Below are 18,094 nucleotides of genomic sequence, written 5' to 3' on the forward strand. Positions count from 1 at the left end.
CAAGAAACAAATATTAGTTTGACATGTTTCTGCATTCTGTTTATTCAAATGCAAAACCTTTTTCTTCAACATGTTTACTTGCAATCGATAATTTTTAACTGGTTCTTTGTCAGGTACTTTTTAACAGGTAAAAGGTATACTATTCTCAGAAACCAGTCTTACTGATCCGAATCAATGATGCGCTTTGTAGATAAGGTAACTTTACAGGACAGTTGGTCACCTCTATAGGTTTATCTCCAAGTTTAATATAGACAGTTTGGCACCGTAGGAGACATATTTAGTAGACATGATTGATAGACAGTTTGGAAAGGCAGGAGACATTTCGGGACCAAGACAAATCAGTACATCATTTTGCTACCTTATTCTGTTCCTTATAACAAATACCATACTGGTAATTTTTCACAAATTTTTTATTTTTTTATTTACCATTAAATTCACAAAATCATATTTGATCATAAGTAGAAAAAAAACAATACTGACAATATATATGGTGACCTATAGTTGTTAATTTCTGTGTCATTTGGTCTCTTGCAGAGAGTTGTCTCATTGGCAATCATACCTTATCTTCTTCTTTTTATTGATTGCATTTCAATAAACTTTTTTCAACATAAAATAAACAACAGGATTATACAAATCCAATGAATGTACAGGCCTATCAGATGGTGCCTCATGTTTAGAGTCTGATGAGACTGGCATTGATGAAAAACTACAACCTAAGTCCTGTGACATGACTAGATTCAGTTGAACTTGACTCATATTTTTGAAAAGTATTTCAAATATAAAGAAATACAGTGAAACCTGGGTAAACCGAACCCTGATAAAACCAAATTTCAGTTTAAACCGAACAATTTTCAAAGTCCCACAAAATTTCCCTATCAATTAACGTTAATCTAACCTGAAAAAACCGAACCCTGTTAACACCGAATTCGGAACGCTTTTTGAAGGCTCGTTAGTAAATTTGTATCTAAAAATTACCTGTCAAAATCGATCAATACCAATCAAAACAATAAAATATAATTAATCATTTGCATGATTTAATTAAACAAGCAGAGTATCCCCGAAGGTATTTGAGGTTTAATGAACTTGTGAGTTGTTATTACAAACTAATTAGCATGTCTGTGTGCATGCATAAGTGATTTTTTTGTAAAGAAACGTTAAACTGGTCAGCTACCCCCATCGCCGATAATGACAAGAAAGGAACTTTCCCTCAGATCAATTAAATGCACCTTACTCAAATAATTACGGCCACAAAATCGAAACTGCCATTCTGTAGCTAAACATTTTAATTAAATAATAGTTTTAAAGCCTTTCACCGGATTAAGAAGTCGTGCAACACAACAAGGTCAATGGATTTCGATTGCTGGATTCCCATTAGAGGCCCTATATATTTGATTCGAATAAACTGGACCCTGCTGTTGTTTCACTGTTATCGTGTGCCGAAGTATCAATCAGCGGGTGACCAGTTTAGTCCGAGATGACATTCCCGATTCAACTACGGAATCGTCATATGACAGTGACTGTGAATCTGAATTGGTCAGTGATTTAACGGATGAGAAAATAATTATAAAAAGCAAAATCGCTCCATGCACGTCGGACATCTCCCAACGACGAGCGTGATTGACGGAGTGGTGTTTGATTTATAAACAAAAATGTAGCAAAACGTCTATCTTTTATCTTCTTTTATTTTTACATTTACATCTAAATCAACACAAAAATAAACTGTCGGCTGTTGTGTCACCTATTATTCCTGCCAAAATTATTTTGGTGTCGATTACCGTCTACCTCTACAATCCGAACACCTGTGAAAACCGAACAAAACGCAAAGTCCCGTGGGTGTTCGGTTTTGACAGGTTTCACTGTACATCAAATCCTGTCTATTGTTTAAATTAGTTTTGTTCCTTTAATAAACTAAAAATATAAAAAGGTTATTTTTAATAGAATTTTTTTGGACAAGTAACAATTTCATTCGGACAAGTAAATTTTGGTATGTACTTGTCCTACAGGACAAGTTGAAAAAAAAGTTATTGTAGAGGCCTGACAAGTGTTCGTTAAACAGGAAGTTGTTGAGTGATGAATCTGAAAACACATCACCCAGTATAGGAGACTTTAATACATAAACCTTGAAACCAAATTTCAGAAATCCTTGTATTGTAGTTCCTGAGAAAAATGTAATGAAAATTTTCAACTTGGCTATCATATGTAAAATCTCACAAGTGTTCGGTAAACAGGAAGTTGTCGAGTGATAAATCTGATAACAATCACACGGTATAGCAGACTTATATAAACCCTTAAACCAAATTTCAGAAATCCTTGTATTGTAGTTCCTGAGAAAAATGTGACGAAAAATATTCATGGGACGGACGGACTGACGGACTGATGGACAGACAGAGGTAAAACAGTATACCCCCCTTTTTCAAAGCGGGGGTATAATTGTCTTTAGGCTTGTAAAACCAGGATATCAAATATCACCATACACAATTTTTCATAAATCCATGATATTTGGTACCCATCGATATACCAGATTAAATACCCAGTAAATCAAATCTGTATGATTTTGTAAGCTATATATATATATAATCTTTTATCTATACCTACCCTCACAGATATGGACGGAATAGGATCTGAGTCCTGAAATTCTACTCCACTGGCAGTCTGTGAACAAATAAACATTATGAATTAGAATGTAGTATGAAATTTTCCACTGTTAATAATATTCATCCGAGATGTAGAAGCTATTTAGTACCCTACATGAAACTATTTCAAAATATATCAGTTTTTCAAAGGCGGATTAGAGATGAAAATCAAAATATAAGAAGAAAAATTTAAATGCAATTTATTTTACCCAAAAATGTCAAAGTTAATGTGCCTCTAGAAGCTAGGCAAATTTTCCCATCAGTCAACAAAAATTTCTAGATTTTAAAATGCCTTATCTCCCTATCAAAACCTAACAAGTATTTTGTTGATGAAACCTTTACCTGCAACAGCTCCAAATACTTACAGAAACCTCATCAAATCCTGGGTTAGGGGAAACAAATATTGTCAAGTCATCTTCTTGCTTCAAATTAGGTGTTATCACTGAAAATAGATAATTGACTTAGATATGCACATCAAAATATACTATTAAAACAGTGTACAGAAATATCAGCATGGTATATATATATATTTATTCAGTAAAAAAAATTTGTGTAATTTTCAAGGGTTTTTGTTAAACATGTTAAACACCCTCTTAATAGAAGTGTATTTTTTGTTTTACTTTTTGTTTTTAATTAAATTACTAAATGTGTTCACTGTGTTGCATAAATAAACAAAATAAAACTTAATAGACTATTTTTCAAGAGCAAACTTCTAACAAAAAAACTCCACAAATATATCATACACTGCTTAAATTCTATAATTAAAAGTTAGTGAACAAAATGTATGAATAAATCAATTATATCGAAAATACTAAAAACATAGAAACAAAGTAAACCTAAAGATCAAGATTATACTACAATACCTGATTTGTGAGCTGACTTTTTAATTCTCTGTTGCAGTGAAGCCATTTCTCTGTCTAATTCATCGTAATTTAATTCCCTGGCTTCTGTCGTAGGTGGAATAAACAAAGCAGGATCTGTTCCCAAGTAGGAACATTCTAAATGACCCTTATCACTTAAAGTTACTATAACACCCTTTAGTCCACTGAAATATAACAAAAACATTTGACAATCTTTGAATAAAACAGATTCACTTTAAAATGAAAAATATTTTCTTTATATAAGTACAAAAACAAAGTGTATAGCTTTTACTATGCCCATCTAATGGCTAGGAAATAAGACTTCTGAGAGACAAATATACTGATTGATTGAGTTTTAATCTTTTAATCATCAACAAGATCAATTTTTCTATGTATATGTTTGTCATGATTTACACTTACATTTTTCAATGGAGTGTTGAAACACCTCAAAAGTTTGTTCTAAAAATGAATAACACTGCTTCATAGAGAGCTTCTTGGCCTGGTCATAACTACAGTTGTATAAGTTGACAATTTTCTTCGATTGATTGATCGATTCATGGTGTTTTAAAGCCACTTTTTAGAGCCACTTTTGGACTATTTCGTGGTGGTCACTTTGTATGGGTGGAGGTAGATGGAGTGCCTGAGAAAATCACAGACCTACGTTTGGAAAACTGACATTCCTAGTCAATTAAGTTTGGAGTCGATGAGCATGAGCAGGACAATATTCTCTGACAAATACTTACGAAAAAGATCCGAGACATATCTGTACCGGCACATGATCTAGCTTAGCTGACCACTTTAACATGACATCTTGGAACACCATTAAAGACTTGGTATGTGTGCCCACCAGGTAACTTATCGTTCCTTCTTGCACTGAAATACAAGTCATTTACTATAATTAAGACATCCAAAACTGCATCTTTTTAATTTGCATCCATACATTTTACAGGGAAAAAAAACAAACAAATGGTTGTAGAAATATTTTATTTTTTTTTAAATAACCAAGACTCTTTGTAATTGGTCTGTTTAGCAATACTACTAAAGTTGACCTCATACCTGCCAACTGTCACTATTTGCGGGGGATTTCCCCCATGGAGGCTCCCAAATTGAAATTTTTAAAGAGCAATTATGTCCACAATATTAACAAAACAATTAATTTTACAATGAATTGAGGCTTATAAAAGTATGAAGAAGCCAAAAAACAACATTACACTGTATTTGAAGGCCCCCTTTGAAGGTTTTTTAGGAGTATGGCAGCCATCTTGCACGCAAAACCCCCATGGGCATTTTGAAAACTTGGCAGGTATGTGACCTTATGACTGTTTTTATCTAGGCCTAAGGTGTTACCTTTTGCCATTTGGGGTCTTCAAAATCCTGTGTTGGTGAACACTTTGTGTTGGATTTGTTGTGAATGCATCTTTACCCTTTTTTTTACATAACATTTACTATTCATAGAATATATCAAAATTTGAATGCACTTTAATATTTTCAAATGATTAAAGCTAAACACATATAAATGTACAGGTCAAGAGGTACAATGTGCATTTTCTGTAGTCCTTTTACAGCAAAATATCTCAAGTGTGTAGGTAAAGGTAATACCTTTAGTTAGATTGCTAGCTAGATGAACCGTGAAGTCATTATTATGTAAGGTGTTCTACCCTACTTCAGAGTAGACTCCTCCGACAGATTGCCAATCTATCTGTCTGTAGGGCTAGACTACTACGAATGGAGGGTATTATAGTTAACATAATAATTGTTTCACGGTTCAGCTAACAAGCAAACTAACCAAAGATATTACCTTTACCTACACACTAAAGTCATTTTGCTGCAAATGGACTACAGAAACAGTGAGTTATTCTTAAGACTTACTTGAACCATGTGGAATGAAACAACTTGGATCATAATCAAACTTCTTCATATATCTTAACTTTCCATTCTCTGCTACACAAAATATATTTCTTTCACCTGCAAAAAAAAAAAGTTTTATATCATCATCTAATTAAAATTTTGGACTAACTTTTATGTCTGCACTTTTACATTGTTATAACCGCCTTTTCAATTCCATTTTATAGTTTATACATCGTTATGCATAAGCAGGTTTGTAATACTTTTTGCATCTATGAAATATACAACATGATAAGTGTAAGCATTAAAGTAATTCAAAGACATAATTTGATTTTGCATTGATTGATGATATCCCGTTGTTTAAAAATTATATTCATGACAGCATGTTATTACTTCTGAATTGGCAGTACTCTTTATACCTCTTTTTGGGCAAGTCACACTTTCAACAAACATTTGGTGGTGTTATATCTTACATAGTCTATCTGAATTATTTTTGCAAAGAATTCCACTCAAGCCGGTGCTAGAAGCCGTCTTAACCTTGCAGTGAGATGTGCATTTCCCCCTTCTTGTTGGAGGCTGCACTGTGACTTTTGAAATGATTGATTGATTGATTGTTGGTTGCTTTACGCCGCATTAGTGAAATGAAAAACAGCAATAATTGTCCACTTGCTTTGCATTTTGTGTGGGTTTTTTTTTTGTACAGAATTTGTTTCATGGATGAATACATTATATATATCTATTTTTTTTCTATTACATTTTGTGATACAAAAAAAGTCACTCGGCATATGTCAATTCAGAACTCACCCAGTACCAATACAGATGGTGGGACATTAGGATAACTAATCACAGCTATATCTAAGGCAGCTTCTCCTATATTGCATGACCAATCAAACTGAAAAGGGAACAAAAAACTTGTCAGCATGAATATAACATTGCACAATTTATTAATGATAAATGCAAAATAATATGGAGCCACATTTAATGGTATAACTGTAAGTATTTATACAAATTTGAATTACCAGAGTATATTTCAATAGTAGCAACAATGAAAATCACATAACCTGTGAAATATGTAACAAAATGATAAGTACTAGAGTATGATAATCAGCAGAGTTGGACTCATAAGAGTTAGAAATGCATTTAACAAACTAGAAATCTGCTGGGACTAACAAAATATCTCCACTAATCTGACTTTTTCAAACAACTGAGCTTAGAAGCAAAGAGGTTCACAAAAAAGTAAGAAAGTATCTGTTTAAGTCAATAGTTCATGGTGATTCCAAAATAATTGAGCTTTTTGTACTTTTCCTTAATTCTACCATACTTTCCTCTATCATCAATAGGCAACAAATTAGCAAATCAAATGTTCCTTTTTCAGTAACTATTAGTATTAACAACTTACCGTTACCCGTTTCCCAGACTTTATATTTTGAGATTCTTCTTTTGTTTTTGCATCAACTGCAGTTGCAAGTACTTGGTATCTGAAAAACACCATTAGATTATATTCAGGATTATTAATGTGTACTTTGTTGAACACTTCTATTCATGAATTACTTACATTACCAAAATACACTAAAATTGGTACCCCTCAAATAATGATTTTTGCAGTGTATTTTAATCACCCATTTATTGATTGATTGCTAAATATCCAGTACCATAAATTTCATGAATTAATCAACAAATAAGAATGAGCACTAAGTCCAATAGGTAGGTTATGCAATTTTGGGCAATTAAGGTGGTACCTAACACTACAGGGAGATAACTCTGTAAAATCAGCAGAACGTTTTAATGACGTTGTGTTCTTAAGGGGATATTAAGCTTCTCAATGATCAAAATGAATGTTATCAAACTGCTATATAACCAGTGTAATTTTTCTGATTAAACATTTGGTTCATTTTTTAATTTTTTTTTTATATTTTTGTCAAAGGGTCAAAGTAAATACTTTGTAAAAATTTTAAAAAAATTAAACGAGCCAAATTAATTTTAGTTAAAGTGTTAGGTACCACCTTAAAATGGGATTCAAGAAATTTGGAATCCCATTATATTCCTTTACATTGATGATTAAACTGTGAAACAGAAAATTGAACTAACCATGAATTTCTAAGAATTTCTCAGGGTCAGGTTAAAAGCAAATTCACAATGAGATTTAAATCCAAAACATGCAAAACTCCCAAAGTTATTTACTTAGGCCAGAATTTTTTAATTTGTTGGTTTACGGATCCGCCAACCCGATTTTGCCGATTTCCAGAATAAAAATAAAATTGAGTTTCATGCTTTTTTATTCCCGCTGACCTTAACAAATGCATTATCCCTGGAAAATAATTAAACAATCTTTTTTTTTATGAAATGAAATGCTTTAATCACTAACAAAATTGATAACACTTTCTGTAGTGAAAAAATAAAACTTCCAGTTTACGTTTCTAAAAATTGACAAATCAATTATATTGACCTTGAAATGTCGTTTGGCCATATAATTTTGCGAAACGAAACCTGTGTTTAAAACCAACTACACAATGAGTTCGTTTCCCATATTTGTAATCAGTCCGTAAGATGCATCATCTGATAGAAATAGACTTGTCCAAATGTACACAGGTGGAAGACATCAAGTTACAGTACTGAATATTAAATAATCATTTTGAATTTTCTTGTTTTATAGATAATAAAAAAATATCGTCCATTTGGATAAAAAAACGGGAATGCATGACAACAGATTAACCCGATATTCTCGTTTTTCCAGTGGACGAGTCTATTTCGTTTTTGACACGTGTGTTGAAACTTATTTTCGTACGATGTTTTTACATTTTTTTCTTTATCAGTGTTCGTGCTGGAAGATCATACTTCAACAAGTTTTCTGGAGTTGATAAAGAGCTACGCGAATCTGTTTTTCTTGTTTAATTTCGTCTTTTCCGTGCATCCCCCCCCTTTATGTACGGAAAATTATTAGAATGTCATGCGATGTTTTATATGACAGCTGAGCAATACAATTGCATCTAACTAAAATCTAAGAAATGATGACAAAATAGCATAACAAACATATTTTCAGAAAGGTGAAATATATATTTATTTGCATATTTTTCTGTCTTGAAAGATATTTTTTTTTCTTTTTTTTTTCCCGACCGACCGACCCGACTTTTTCATGGGGAAAATCCGTAAACCAACAAATTAAAAAACCCTGGCCTTAGCCTCTTCAATACTTTTTCACATAAGAATTGATTTTTGCAAATAAATTGATTTTCGCATAAAAAGTTTCCTAAATTGGGTTAAAATTTCCACTCCAAAAACACCCCTGCAAACTGTAAAAAATTCTTACTTGTAACATTCCACTTGCCAGGAGGACGATACTGTGACAAAGCTATCTAGTTTTGGAATGTATTTTATTGGTCCTGGTAACAAAGCTCCAGGTAAGAAACGACTAAATGAAAAACTTTCTTGTTCAAAAAATGACAATGTTCCATCCATAGATTGCACACAAATAAAATCTCTACCTAAAAAAAATAATGTAAACATTTATAATGTATAACAATTACCGGCTTTCTTGTAATTTGTACACTTTTATCTAATGAAGGAGGGGAAATAAAGCACTTCTATTAGAAATGTTTAGGCTAAGACCAAGTTTGTTATGTTTTAATGAAGGGAAATATTTATTCAAAAACAAGTCTTGTACAAACTGAAATAATTATTTTTTTATTGCTGTATTTTACTAAGTATTTCAAAGGATTTGTCCATTATTTCCCAACCAATATGAATCATAAATAATAAATTTTCATTTCACTTATTAAATATAAAAACCTACAAAGTTTTTTAGGAAAACTTGAGTAATTCTGAAATTATCATATTTAAACATAAACTGTTATCACAGAGATATATCTCGCTTTTTTGTAATTTTGAAAATACAAATGTCTAAATTAGATAAATATATTTACACATGTAAAGTTTTGCAAATATTCAAAGTCAATAAACCATGACTGAAATTACACGGCATTTCAACAACCAGGAGTATAATTTCTTCATTTAATCAAAAATGTAACAACCCGGACAGTTCACATTTGACTTTCAATACTTCCCAAACGATCACAATCTGAAGTTAGTTTGTCGTAGATTCGTCATTCGAAGGCATTTTCGTCATATTTGATTTAAATTTTCATCAAAAACTTTCGACAATTTCCATTTAAAATAAAGAACTTTAATGTGTTTTTTCAAAAAGTTCATGAGAAATGTTTTAAACCGGTGCTTCCTGTATTGTGTTCTACGCATGCGTGAAAGTATTCCTTTGACTATTTATAGACATTAAAAACGTAAAATATGAAATCATTTAGAATCAATTACAGTGAGATGCTTATAGGTGTTACTGTAAAATTTTACCTATAGCTCAACCTGTTTTTAAAATTGTCAACACAATAGGGACATTTAAATTGACCAGTTGGTATTGTTAGATTTAAATCTACCTTGATGCTACCTGTAAAAAAATTTATTCACCTAACCAAAAGTTTCAGCATGCTTTTTTCCTGAACTTTTTTTTACCTAGGATTATTCTATTGAGAGATTTTTATTTTACTGTCATTCAAAATCTTATGAGTGATCAAGCCAAACAAGAATGACTTTATCATATATTTTATTTTCTTGCAGTTAATTCAAAATTGCATGACCTAAAATGCACTACATTTCATCTAAATGTTTGCATAGCCACTACTAGCAGTGTTTAATACCCCAAATAATCCAGTCGTAATATTTCACTCACTTTAATGAAACCTCAAAATCATATTTGAATAAACAATTTCATTTATTTTTTTACACTAATATTTGACATCTCATCCAGAATTCCAAAGATTTTAAATAATTCCCAATTTTATTCATTTTTCACTACTTCACTAGATTTTTTTCTAAATCCATAGTATGAATTCTGATTAACTTCCAATGATATACATCCTAATTTAACAGGTGCAGAATCTACACATAATTCAGAATCATTTCCATTACTATATTCCAAATAGTTATCCTCACTTATATTTTGTAAAATTTTATTTATATTTTTACTGTATATCACCTGATTTTAATATATCCACAGTAAACATTTTATTTCATTTCCTATAATAAATTCCCAAATCAAACAATATTTGATTCAGAATTTTATAATGACTATTAACAATTTCACATTCACTTAAAACATTTCCTCATGTTAGGAATATTTTAAAATATTTTACTTTCATTTTTCACTTTATCACTAGATTTGACTATATCCACTGCATTACTTCAACATTTTATTTCATTTCCTATAATAATTTCCAAATCAAACAATATTTGATTCAGAATTTTATAATGACTATTTCCAATTTCACATTCACTTTTAAAAAACATTTCCTCATGTTAGGAATATTTTAGAATATTTTACTTTTATTTTTCACTTTATCACTAGATTAGACTATATCCACTGCATTACTTCAACATTTTATTTCATTTCCAAGATCCCATTTAAATAGGGAATCATCTTAAATTTGTAATAGATCCCAAAATTAATAATGAATATTTCAAAAATCACATTTAAAGCCACAGAAACATGTTGGATGAACACACACTATATCTCCTACTTGAATTCCAGTTTTGAAATTTTTAGATCTTTAACATAACTAAATCCCATCGTATGAAAAATTGAATTTCCTTGAGTGAACACAGCATTATATGCACAAAAGTCCCACTAAGATTATAATAGATTTCAAATAAAAAACACATCAAGGTATACTCCAAAATTATTTTGAATTTTATATGAACAACATCATATGTAAGCCCCACAAAACGGTTTGAATGAATTATTTCCTCCTTGATGTCCTTCATGACAATAAAATCTTGAAAGAAACACATCACATTTTAAGAAGCAAAATTGCTATAAAAAGTCTGAGTAGTGAATTCAAATAAAATAAATCCAATATTGTACACACAATGACACCAAAAGATTTAAAATATTGCAAATAATAATCCAAAATGAGAATCTTGAAGGGTCATGTGAAGAAAAGAACAACATATCCCTCTGAAAATTTAAACTGTAAACACCTGAACAGCTATTTCTTGTTTCACTGGCAGCTGGACAATACTATGTATAAGGGTTGGAATTTTAAAGAAGCATTTTGGTGTAAAAACAGTTTAAATTTTCAAACAAATTAATACATAATTATTTTAATCTTTTACTGATTTAGAATTTTAGGTAAAAAATAGATAAATCATATATATCAGGGATTTAAAACAATGAAAACCAAAACTATTTTCTTCCCTATCAATTTTTAATAGAATAATTCTAGGTAAGAAAATCTTCAGGAAAAAAGCATGCTGAAACTTTGGGTTAGGTGAATAAAAATCTGTACAGGTAGAATCAAGGTATATTTTAAATCTAACAATACCAACTGGTCAATTTAAATGTCCCTATTGTGTTGACAATTTTAAAAACAGGTTGAGCTATAGGTAAAATTTTACAGTAACACCTATAAGCATCTCAATGTAAACGAGAGAGACAGATATATATCTCTTACTAAAGGAATTTAAATCGAAAAATGATAATTTCCTGATAAATCCGGACTTTTTTGAATTTATTATCCACGTGTCACTTTCCGTTTTCATTTCATTTTAAAACCGAAAGTAGTAAACGTGATCTATAGTTGATTTGTTTACAACCTCCTTTCAGTCACTATAATCGTTCCAAAAAGGATTTTATACATTTCCAACTTGATTGAAATGATTTCCAAACATCGACTTAGACGTTTTATAAGGATAATGATTATGCAGTGAAATAATCATTGCAGATTAATTTCTGCCGTGATTCCTTGTTTAAAAAAAATAGAATCCAACTTTTGTTGATCAGGAATGACCTCTGGAACAAACTGAAGAGAAATTGTGAACTAAATTTCTGGATTCCATGTCAGAATCTTTCATAATAATGGCCAATACAGTCAAATCATACAATAACTGCCAATCATGCTGGTGCCTCAATCCCTTAAAATCTGACTCAAGTCAAAAGATGAAGCTAGTAATATACATCATTGGTCCATTGCTTTCACACAAAATAAGGTTGATTTTAATAGCGCGCAAAAGTGACTAAAGCCCTCAAAATCCTAGCTTAAACCCTGCCTACAACTAGTGGTTCCATATAGAGTGACCTAATCACAAACTAATACATGAAAAACAATTAAAATTTCAAAGTCAATAGACCATAACTGAGAGGGTGGGGCCAAATAATCTCCTTGGTAATGAGATGTACCAATACTAATACAACTACATACCAAAAATGATTGACCTACCACTAGTGGTTAACTATAAACTAGACTTAATCAAAAACCAATACATTGTTGACTCCGTCAAGTGAGACAAGAAACTCAAAAGATCTAGAATTAATCATATGTTAATTGCACTATGCAGTATTGATACAAATTGAGCTGATAAATCATTTGAACCAGCAGAATCCATACATAACCAATATATTTGTCTTCATCTGTATATTCAACTTACCTTTTACTGCACCAAAAGGTCCAAAACAAAAGTTAAATGCTGTCCTCTGTAGGTTATGTTCATAGGCCAACTTTAACTGGTAATGTTTTCCATGTTCTACTGAACCCACAGAAGCTGTACAATAAAAAAACATTCAAAAATACCTTAAAAAACACATAAATTCTACTAAATGTACTACCTACAGTAAGATGGGATATGTTCATAATTGAAAAAGTTCAGTTAAAATTATTACATTTCAAGACCTTTACAAGCAATTTAAAATTTCACTCTGTTGATTACAGAAATATTGTTTCGATTGAAACCCTAAGAAATTTAAGAAATACAAGTGAGCACCTTATGTATGCAATAATTGTATTCCATAAATCAGTATATTTCTCATTACTTTTTTAAAGGTACCAGTGCAAGTCAAATACATTTCTGACAATAATTTTCAAATTACTGTTATTTTTTACATACATGCAACACCCCAACTTGTCCGTAAGATTTGTTTCTGGAATGAATTCTAAGGTTTTAAAGGTTTGTATTAATAAATAACATAGACCTGTCTTCATTTTCACAAATTCTTATCTATTTTACGTAATCAACTAAAAAAATACTTAATTCATAAAAATGTTTTTCATCCAGTGTTCTCCCAGGGACTTACAGCACTGTGGTATCCTGGTGTTATATTTAATGATTTGTAAAATAGAATAAAATTGAGAAATGTGAAGTGTGTCAAAGAGACAATTACCAAATCAAAGAGCAGAAGCCATGGTGCTATATTTTTTGGAAAATTAGTCCTATGTAAATTTTAATAGTGTTATTTGAAAATTCTGGGGAGAACACAGTGAACTGAATATCAGTAACGTATCAAACTCTCTTACCATATACATTATATACTGCTAACTTTCTGGGATGTAAAATAGCTATGTGTATATTTTCTGTACTCCTGGAAAATAGAAAATAAAAAAACATTGTTAGTCTAACTGGTTCTTTAGTAATTCACTCCTTTTTTCTTGGCCTCTCCCCTGAAGGTGCCCCTTAAAAACCAATTTGCATAGACGAAACCCTGACTACACTACTATACATCCCTGTGTTCTGTAATCTTGAGTTGAGCATTTTCTAAATTCGTTGTCTATGTCCATGATGTCTATAAATTATTAACAACTTGATATTTGTGATGCATGTACAATAATGAAATGTATGCATGAAATGCAGGGTGATCGACAAAAATAACTTTCAAATTTCTTCAAATCAACATTTTACAAAAAAAACAAGACTTCTTCAAAGGATGCAATGAGGCAGAACAATGTTTCTATTTTTAACACATGTAATGGCACTTGTGTACATTTACCCTCAATCCATTTTTTCAAGTGAGAATTAGAAATAGACTTACGAAGCAAATTTTCCAGCTTCTATCTGTAAGATGGGGTGTTGTAAAGAGTATTCCAGCATGACATCCTCTGGTCTATATCCTGACCATCCATCGTCTGTTTTAGTAGGGCGAGGGTTGAATACTCTTAATATTCCATGGTAACTACCAATAATTATTTTATCTGAAACAAAGAATATGTAAAAACATGAGATACTGTTAAAGAGTTTAAAAAAATTTATATCTGATCAAATTCTCACGTCAAACTAAACATGCTTAATGCATATTCTCACAATTTTGATAGTACTGTTGTATAATGACTAAAGCTTAAATTAATGAATCCAGGAACTAATTTTACAGCAGTCCATGAACATGAAAGAGTACTTTTAAAACTACAAATTTGAGACAAAAATAAACATAACTGTAAAGCACAAAACCAAAATTTTAAATATATTCCTGCTTTATCCTTTTCCAATTGACCAAAATATATTGTTGAGTTGCAGCCTCATCTTGTTGGTACATGTACTCATTGAATGTCTTCTTAATTTTCAGTACAACTTAAAATTAAACATAAATGAGATTATTAGTTTTCTCGTTTGAATTGTTTTACATTGTCATTTGGGGGCCTTTTATGGCTTACAATGCGGTATGGGCTTTGCTCATTGTTGAAGGCCGTACGGTAACCTATAGTTGTTCATTTCTGAGTCATTTTGGTATCTTGTGGAGAGTTGTCTCATTGACAATCATACCATATCTTCTTTTTTTATATTAAATGTAACATGAAATATATATTGCCAAATTCCAAACCTAATTCATCTTCAGCGTTATCCAAATTGCCAACACACAGACAACCTTGGTCAAATTCTTCATCTTCTCCAACAGTTGTTGACCACCAGTCTCGAGCTTTAAATAACGACATATTTTTTCGTCTAAGATAAAATCATCTACTGCAAAACAAATACATAAATGAGAATGATATATATACATGTATGTAATCCACTTAATACTTTTGTTATGAAAATGTCCTAATAAATAATGTATTTAAAGGGAATTTTTCCATTTTCTTTTGTTAAATTTTCAGTGATTATAAATGGTTTCATTGAAATATGAAAAAAAAATACACCATAACGCTTTTCCCGGCTGTTTGACCATTGGCATCATACAACAATCACATTTCCATTGTGGCGTCACATATTTGGTTTTATGACGTCAACATTTTACGGTAACCTGTGTGATATCACGTAATGGCATCCAAATAGCGATAAGGTGTATTGTACAAAAAGAGGGACGAAAGATACCAAAGGGACAGTCAAACTCATAAATCTAAAACAAACTGACAACGCCATGGCTAAAAATGAAAAGACAAACAATAGTACACATGACACAACATAGAAAACTAAAGAATAAACAACACGAACCCCACCAAAAACTAGGGGTGATCTCAGGTGATCCGGAAGGGTAAGCAGATCCTGCTCCCCATGTGGCACCCGTCGTGTTGCTTGTGTGATAACAAATCCGGTAAATAGTCTTATTCGGTAGGTCACATTCATGAAAGGGAAGGGGATTGTAGTTACGACGTAAGGAACATATCCGATATCATCGTTGAAACAGTTATTCCATAACGGTCAACCAACTCGTGATGGTGTCCGTAAAATTTACGAAGGGATGATTTCAACTTCACCATTTGGAACTCTTGGTTCAATAGCTTCCTTGTGAGCAGCAACGCTCTTATCAAGAAAATCATGATAGGAAATTCAAGCACGGGAATATCATATCAATTGGGGATATATACCCTGTATGCAGGTGCTGATGGAATGTTGCTACTTAGAAATGGAAAGTTCACAATTGGAAAGCTGAAATCATCTCTTTTATCGTAAAGTTTTGTTTTCAACCAACCCTCATTGTCAATTTCTAGATGTAAGTCAAGATATGAAGCCGACTTAACTGTATCTGTAGTATCCTTTATCTCTAGTTCGATGGGATAGATGCGTTCCACATAGTTACCAAATTTTGAATTATTTAGTGAAAGAACATCATCTATATAGCGGAAAGTAGAGTTTAAAGGATATTGCTAACTTCTAATCTTTCTTTCTAAGAAGTTCCTGCATGAAGTCAGCCTCATAATAATAAAGAAATAAGTCGGCAAGTAGAGGGGCACAATTTGTTCCCATTGGAATGCCGACAGTCTGTTGAAAAACACATCCTCCGAACATAACAAATATGTTGTCAATCAAGAAATCAAGCATCTTGATAATATAAGTTTCAGAGAATTTTTTGTTTGAATCAGAGTGATCCTTTACAAAGTAAGATTTAACCCTCCCTAAGACAAGATACTTGTATCTACGTTGACCATTCTTTTTTATGAAGCAAAGCAATACCAACTCTTTCAATTTGTCTTTTAGTTTGGAATGTATGGATCCAAGGCCATCAACCGGCTCCAGAAGCACATAAATTTTGAACGGACAAATATCAACTTTTAGATATGGGACATGCTTTGACATTCCTCTTCCCTAGCTTGTCTGGTAAAAACAGCCGGTGAACATCAGAATAATATCAGACTACGGACAGTAGTACTGTGATGAGATTGTCAAACTTTTGGGTATTGATATTGACTATCAACTTAATTTTTATCACCACATTAAAAATATTTGTCGCAAAGCATCCCAACAACTGAATATTTTTAAGGTCATTAGCTGCTACCATACTAAATTGAATAAATTGACCATTTTCCGCACATTTATTTTATCTAATTTTAATTTTTGTCCTTTGGCATGGCATTTTTGCAACAAAAATAACACCACCAAATTGGAAAAAATTCAGGAAAGGGCTTTACGATTTATATATGAAGACTATGTTAGTTCATATGATGAACTACTTTTACTAGCAAAGGTTCCATCACTGAAAATAAGACGTATGTGCAACATGGCTATTGAGTGTTTTACAATTTTATGTAAATTGTCACCACCATGCTTACATGATTAAGTTGTATTGAAAGATTGTAAATATAATTTTAGATATTCTAATATTGTAGATATACCTAGGGTCCAAACATCAACCTATGGTAAGAACTCTTTTAAATACACAGCTGCTGTTTTATGGAATGATCTACCTGATGATTTTAGAAAAATTGCTAATTATAGTCAGTTCAAAAATATTTTAAAGTCATGGAATGGAAATGACTGTAAGTGCACAGTTTGTGCAGACTTTTAGTTTATATATTATACAAATTTATTTACCATCTAGATCATACCCCATTTTTTCAAATTTTTTATGCTATGCATTTTGCCAGCTTTTATGCCTAGTTTCAACTTATATGCTTTCAGCTTTAATACCTAGCTTATGCTTATATTCTGCTTTTATAGTGCTTCTATTTTTGTGCTGTGAAATTTAATGTGTGTATTATGTTGTGTTGTATTGTTAAACATGTCTATTATGTCGGTTTGTCTATGTTTGTATACCTTGCCGACTTTAAATAAAGCTTATTTATTATTAACTTGACAGGGATTAAGTAAATTATATGAAGTATGATAGGAAAAGTTAAAAACTAATGTTTTAAATAGGTCTTTTAAGCTAGCATGCCAAATATCATTACTACTGTTCAGTTTTCTATGCTTTGCAACAACCTTGTTCCATGATTTGGGAAGATAAATGGATATGTCAAGACATTGTTTACATGAATCCAAGACATTGTCGGCCATTTTTAGGGTTCCGATCGTGACAGATCTTCATCTGAAAGCTTTCCGTGCGGTTTGAGTGAATGATTTAATGTGTGTTAATGTTATTTGTAATTTTAACCCATTAAAATATATATACATGTTTTAAACTGCTACATCATCAATGATATCTCATAAAACATTAAACTCTCACATTCCTGCCGTGTTAGAATGTTAGAAATGCGCATACTCGTGATATAGGAC

General features: G+C 31.5%; 1 protein-coding gene across 1 annotated transcript in view; it reads right to left on the reverse strand.

Annotated features, from left to right (window-relative positions):
* Window positions 1–18,094, reverse strand: part of LOC139503028 (protein PTHB1-like) — a 91,527-nt gene extending 73,433 nt beyond the window's left edge. The window contains exons 1-13 of the mRNA XM_071292693.1: window positions 17,991–18,094; window positions 14,985–15,124; window positions 14,202–14,361; window positions 13,690–13,754; window positions 12,827–12,940; window positions 8,646–8,820; window positions 6,738–6,816; window positions 6,143–6,230; window positions 5,363–5,458; window positions 4,237–4,366; window positions 3,497–3,678; window positions 2,999–3,075; window positions 2,596–2,652 (exon numbers count right to left, since the gene is read on the reverse strand). Of these exons, the coding sequence (XP_071148794.1) occupies window positions 2,596–2,652; window positions 2,999–3,075; window positions 3,497–3,678; window positions 4,237–4,366; window positions 5,363–5,458; window positions 6,143–6,230; window positions 6,738–6,816; window positions 8,646–8,820; window positions 12,827–12,940; window positions 13,690–13,754; window positions 14,202–14,361; window positions 14,985–15,096 (1,335 nt within the window). The 5' untranslated portion in view covers window positions 15,097–15,124; window positions 17,991–18,094. The remainder of the gene's footprint in view (window positions 1–2,595; window positions 2,653–2,998; window positions 3,076–3,496; window positions 3,679–4,236; window positions 4,367–5,362; window positions 5,459–6,142; window positions 6,231–6,737; window positions 6,817–8,645; window positions 8,821–12,826; window positions 12,941–13,689; window positions 13,755–14,201; window positions 14,362–14,984; window positions 15,125–17,990) is intronic.

The sequence above is a fragment of the Mytilus edulis genome, chromosome 14 (genome assembly GCF_963676685.1).
Source record: "Mytilus edulis chromosome 14, xbMytEdul2.2, whole genome shotgun sequence".
In the NCBI taxonomy this organism is placed as follows: Eukaryota; Metazoa; Mollusca; class Bivalvia; order Mytilida; family Mytilidae; genus Mytilus; species Mytilus edulis.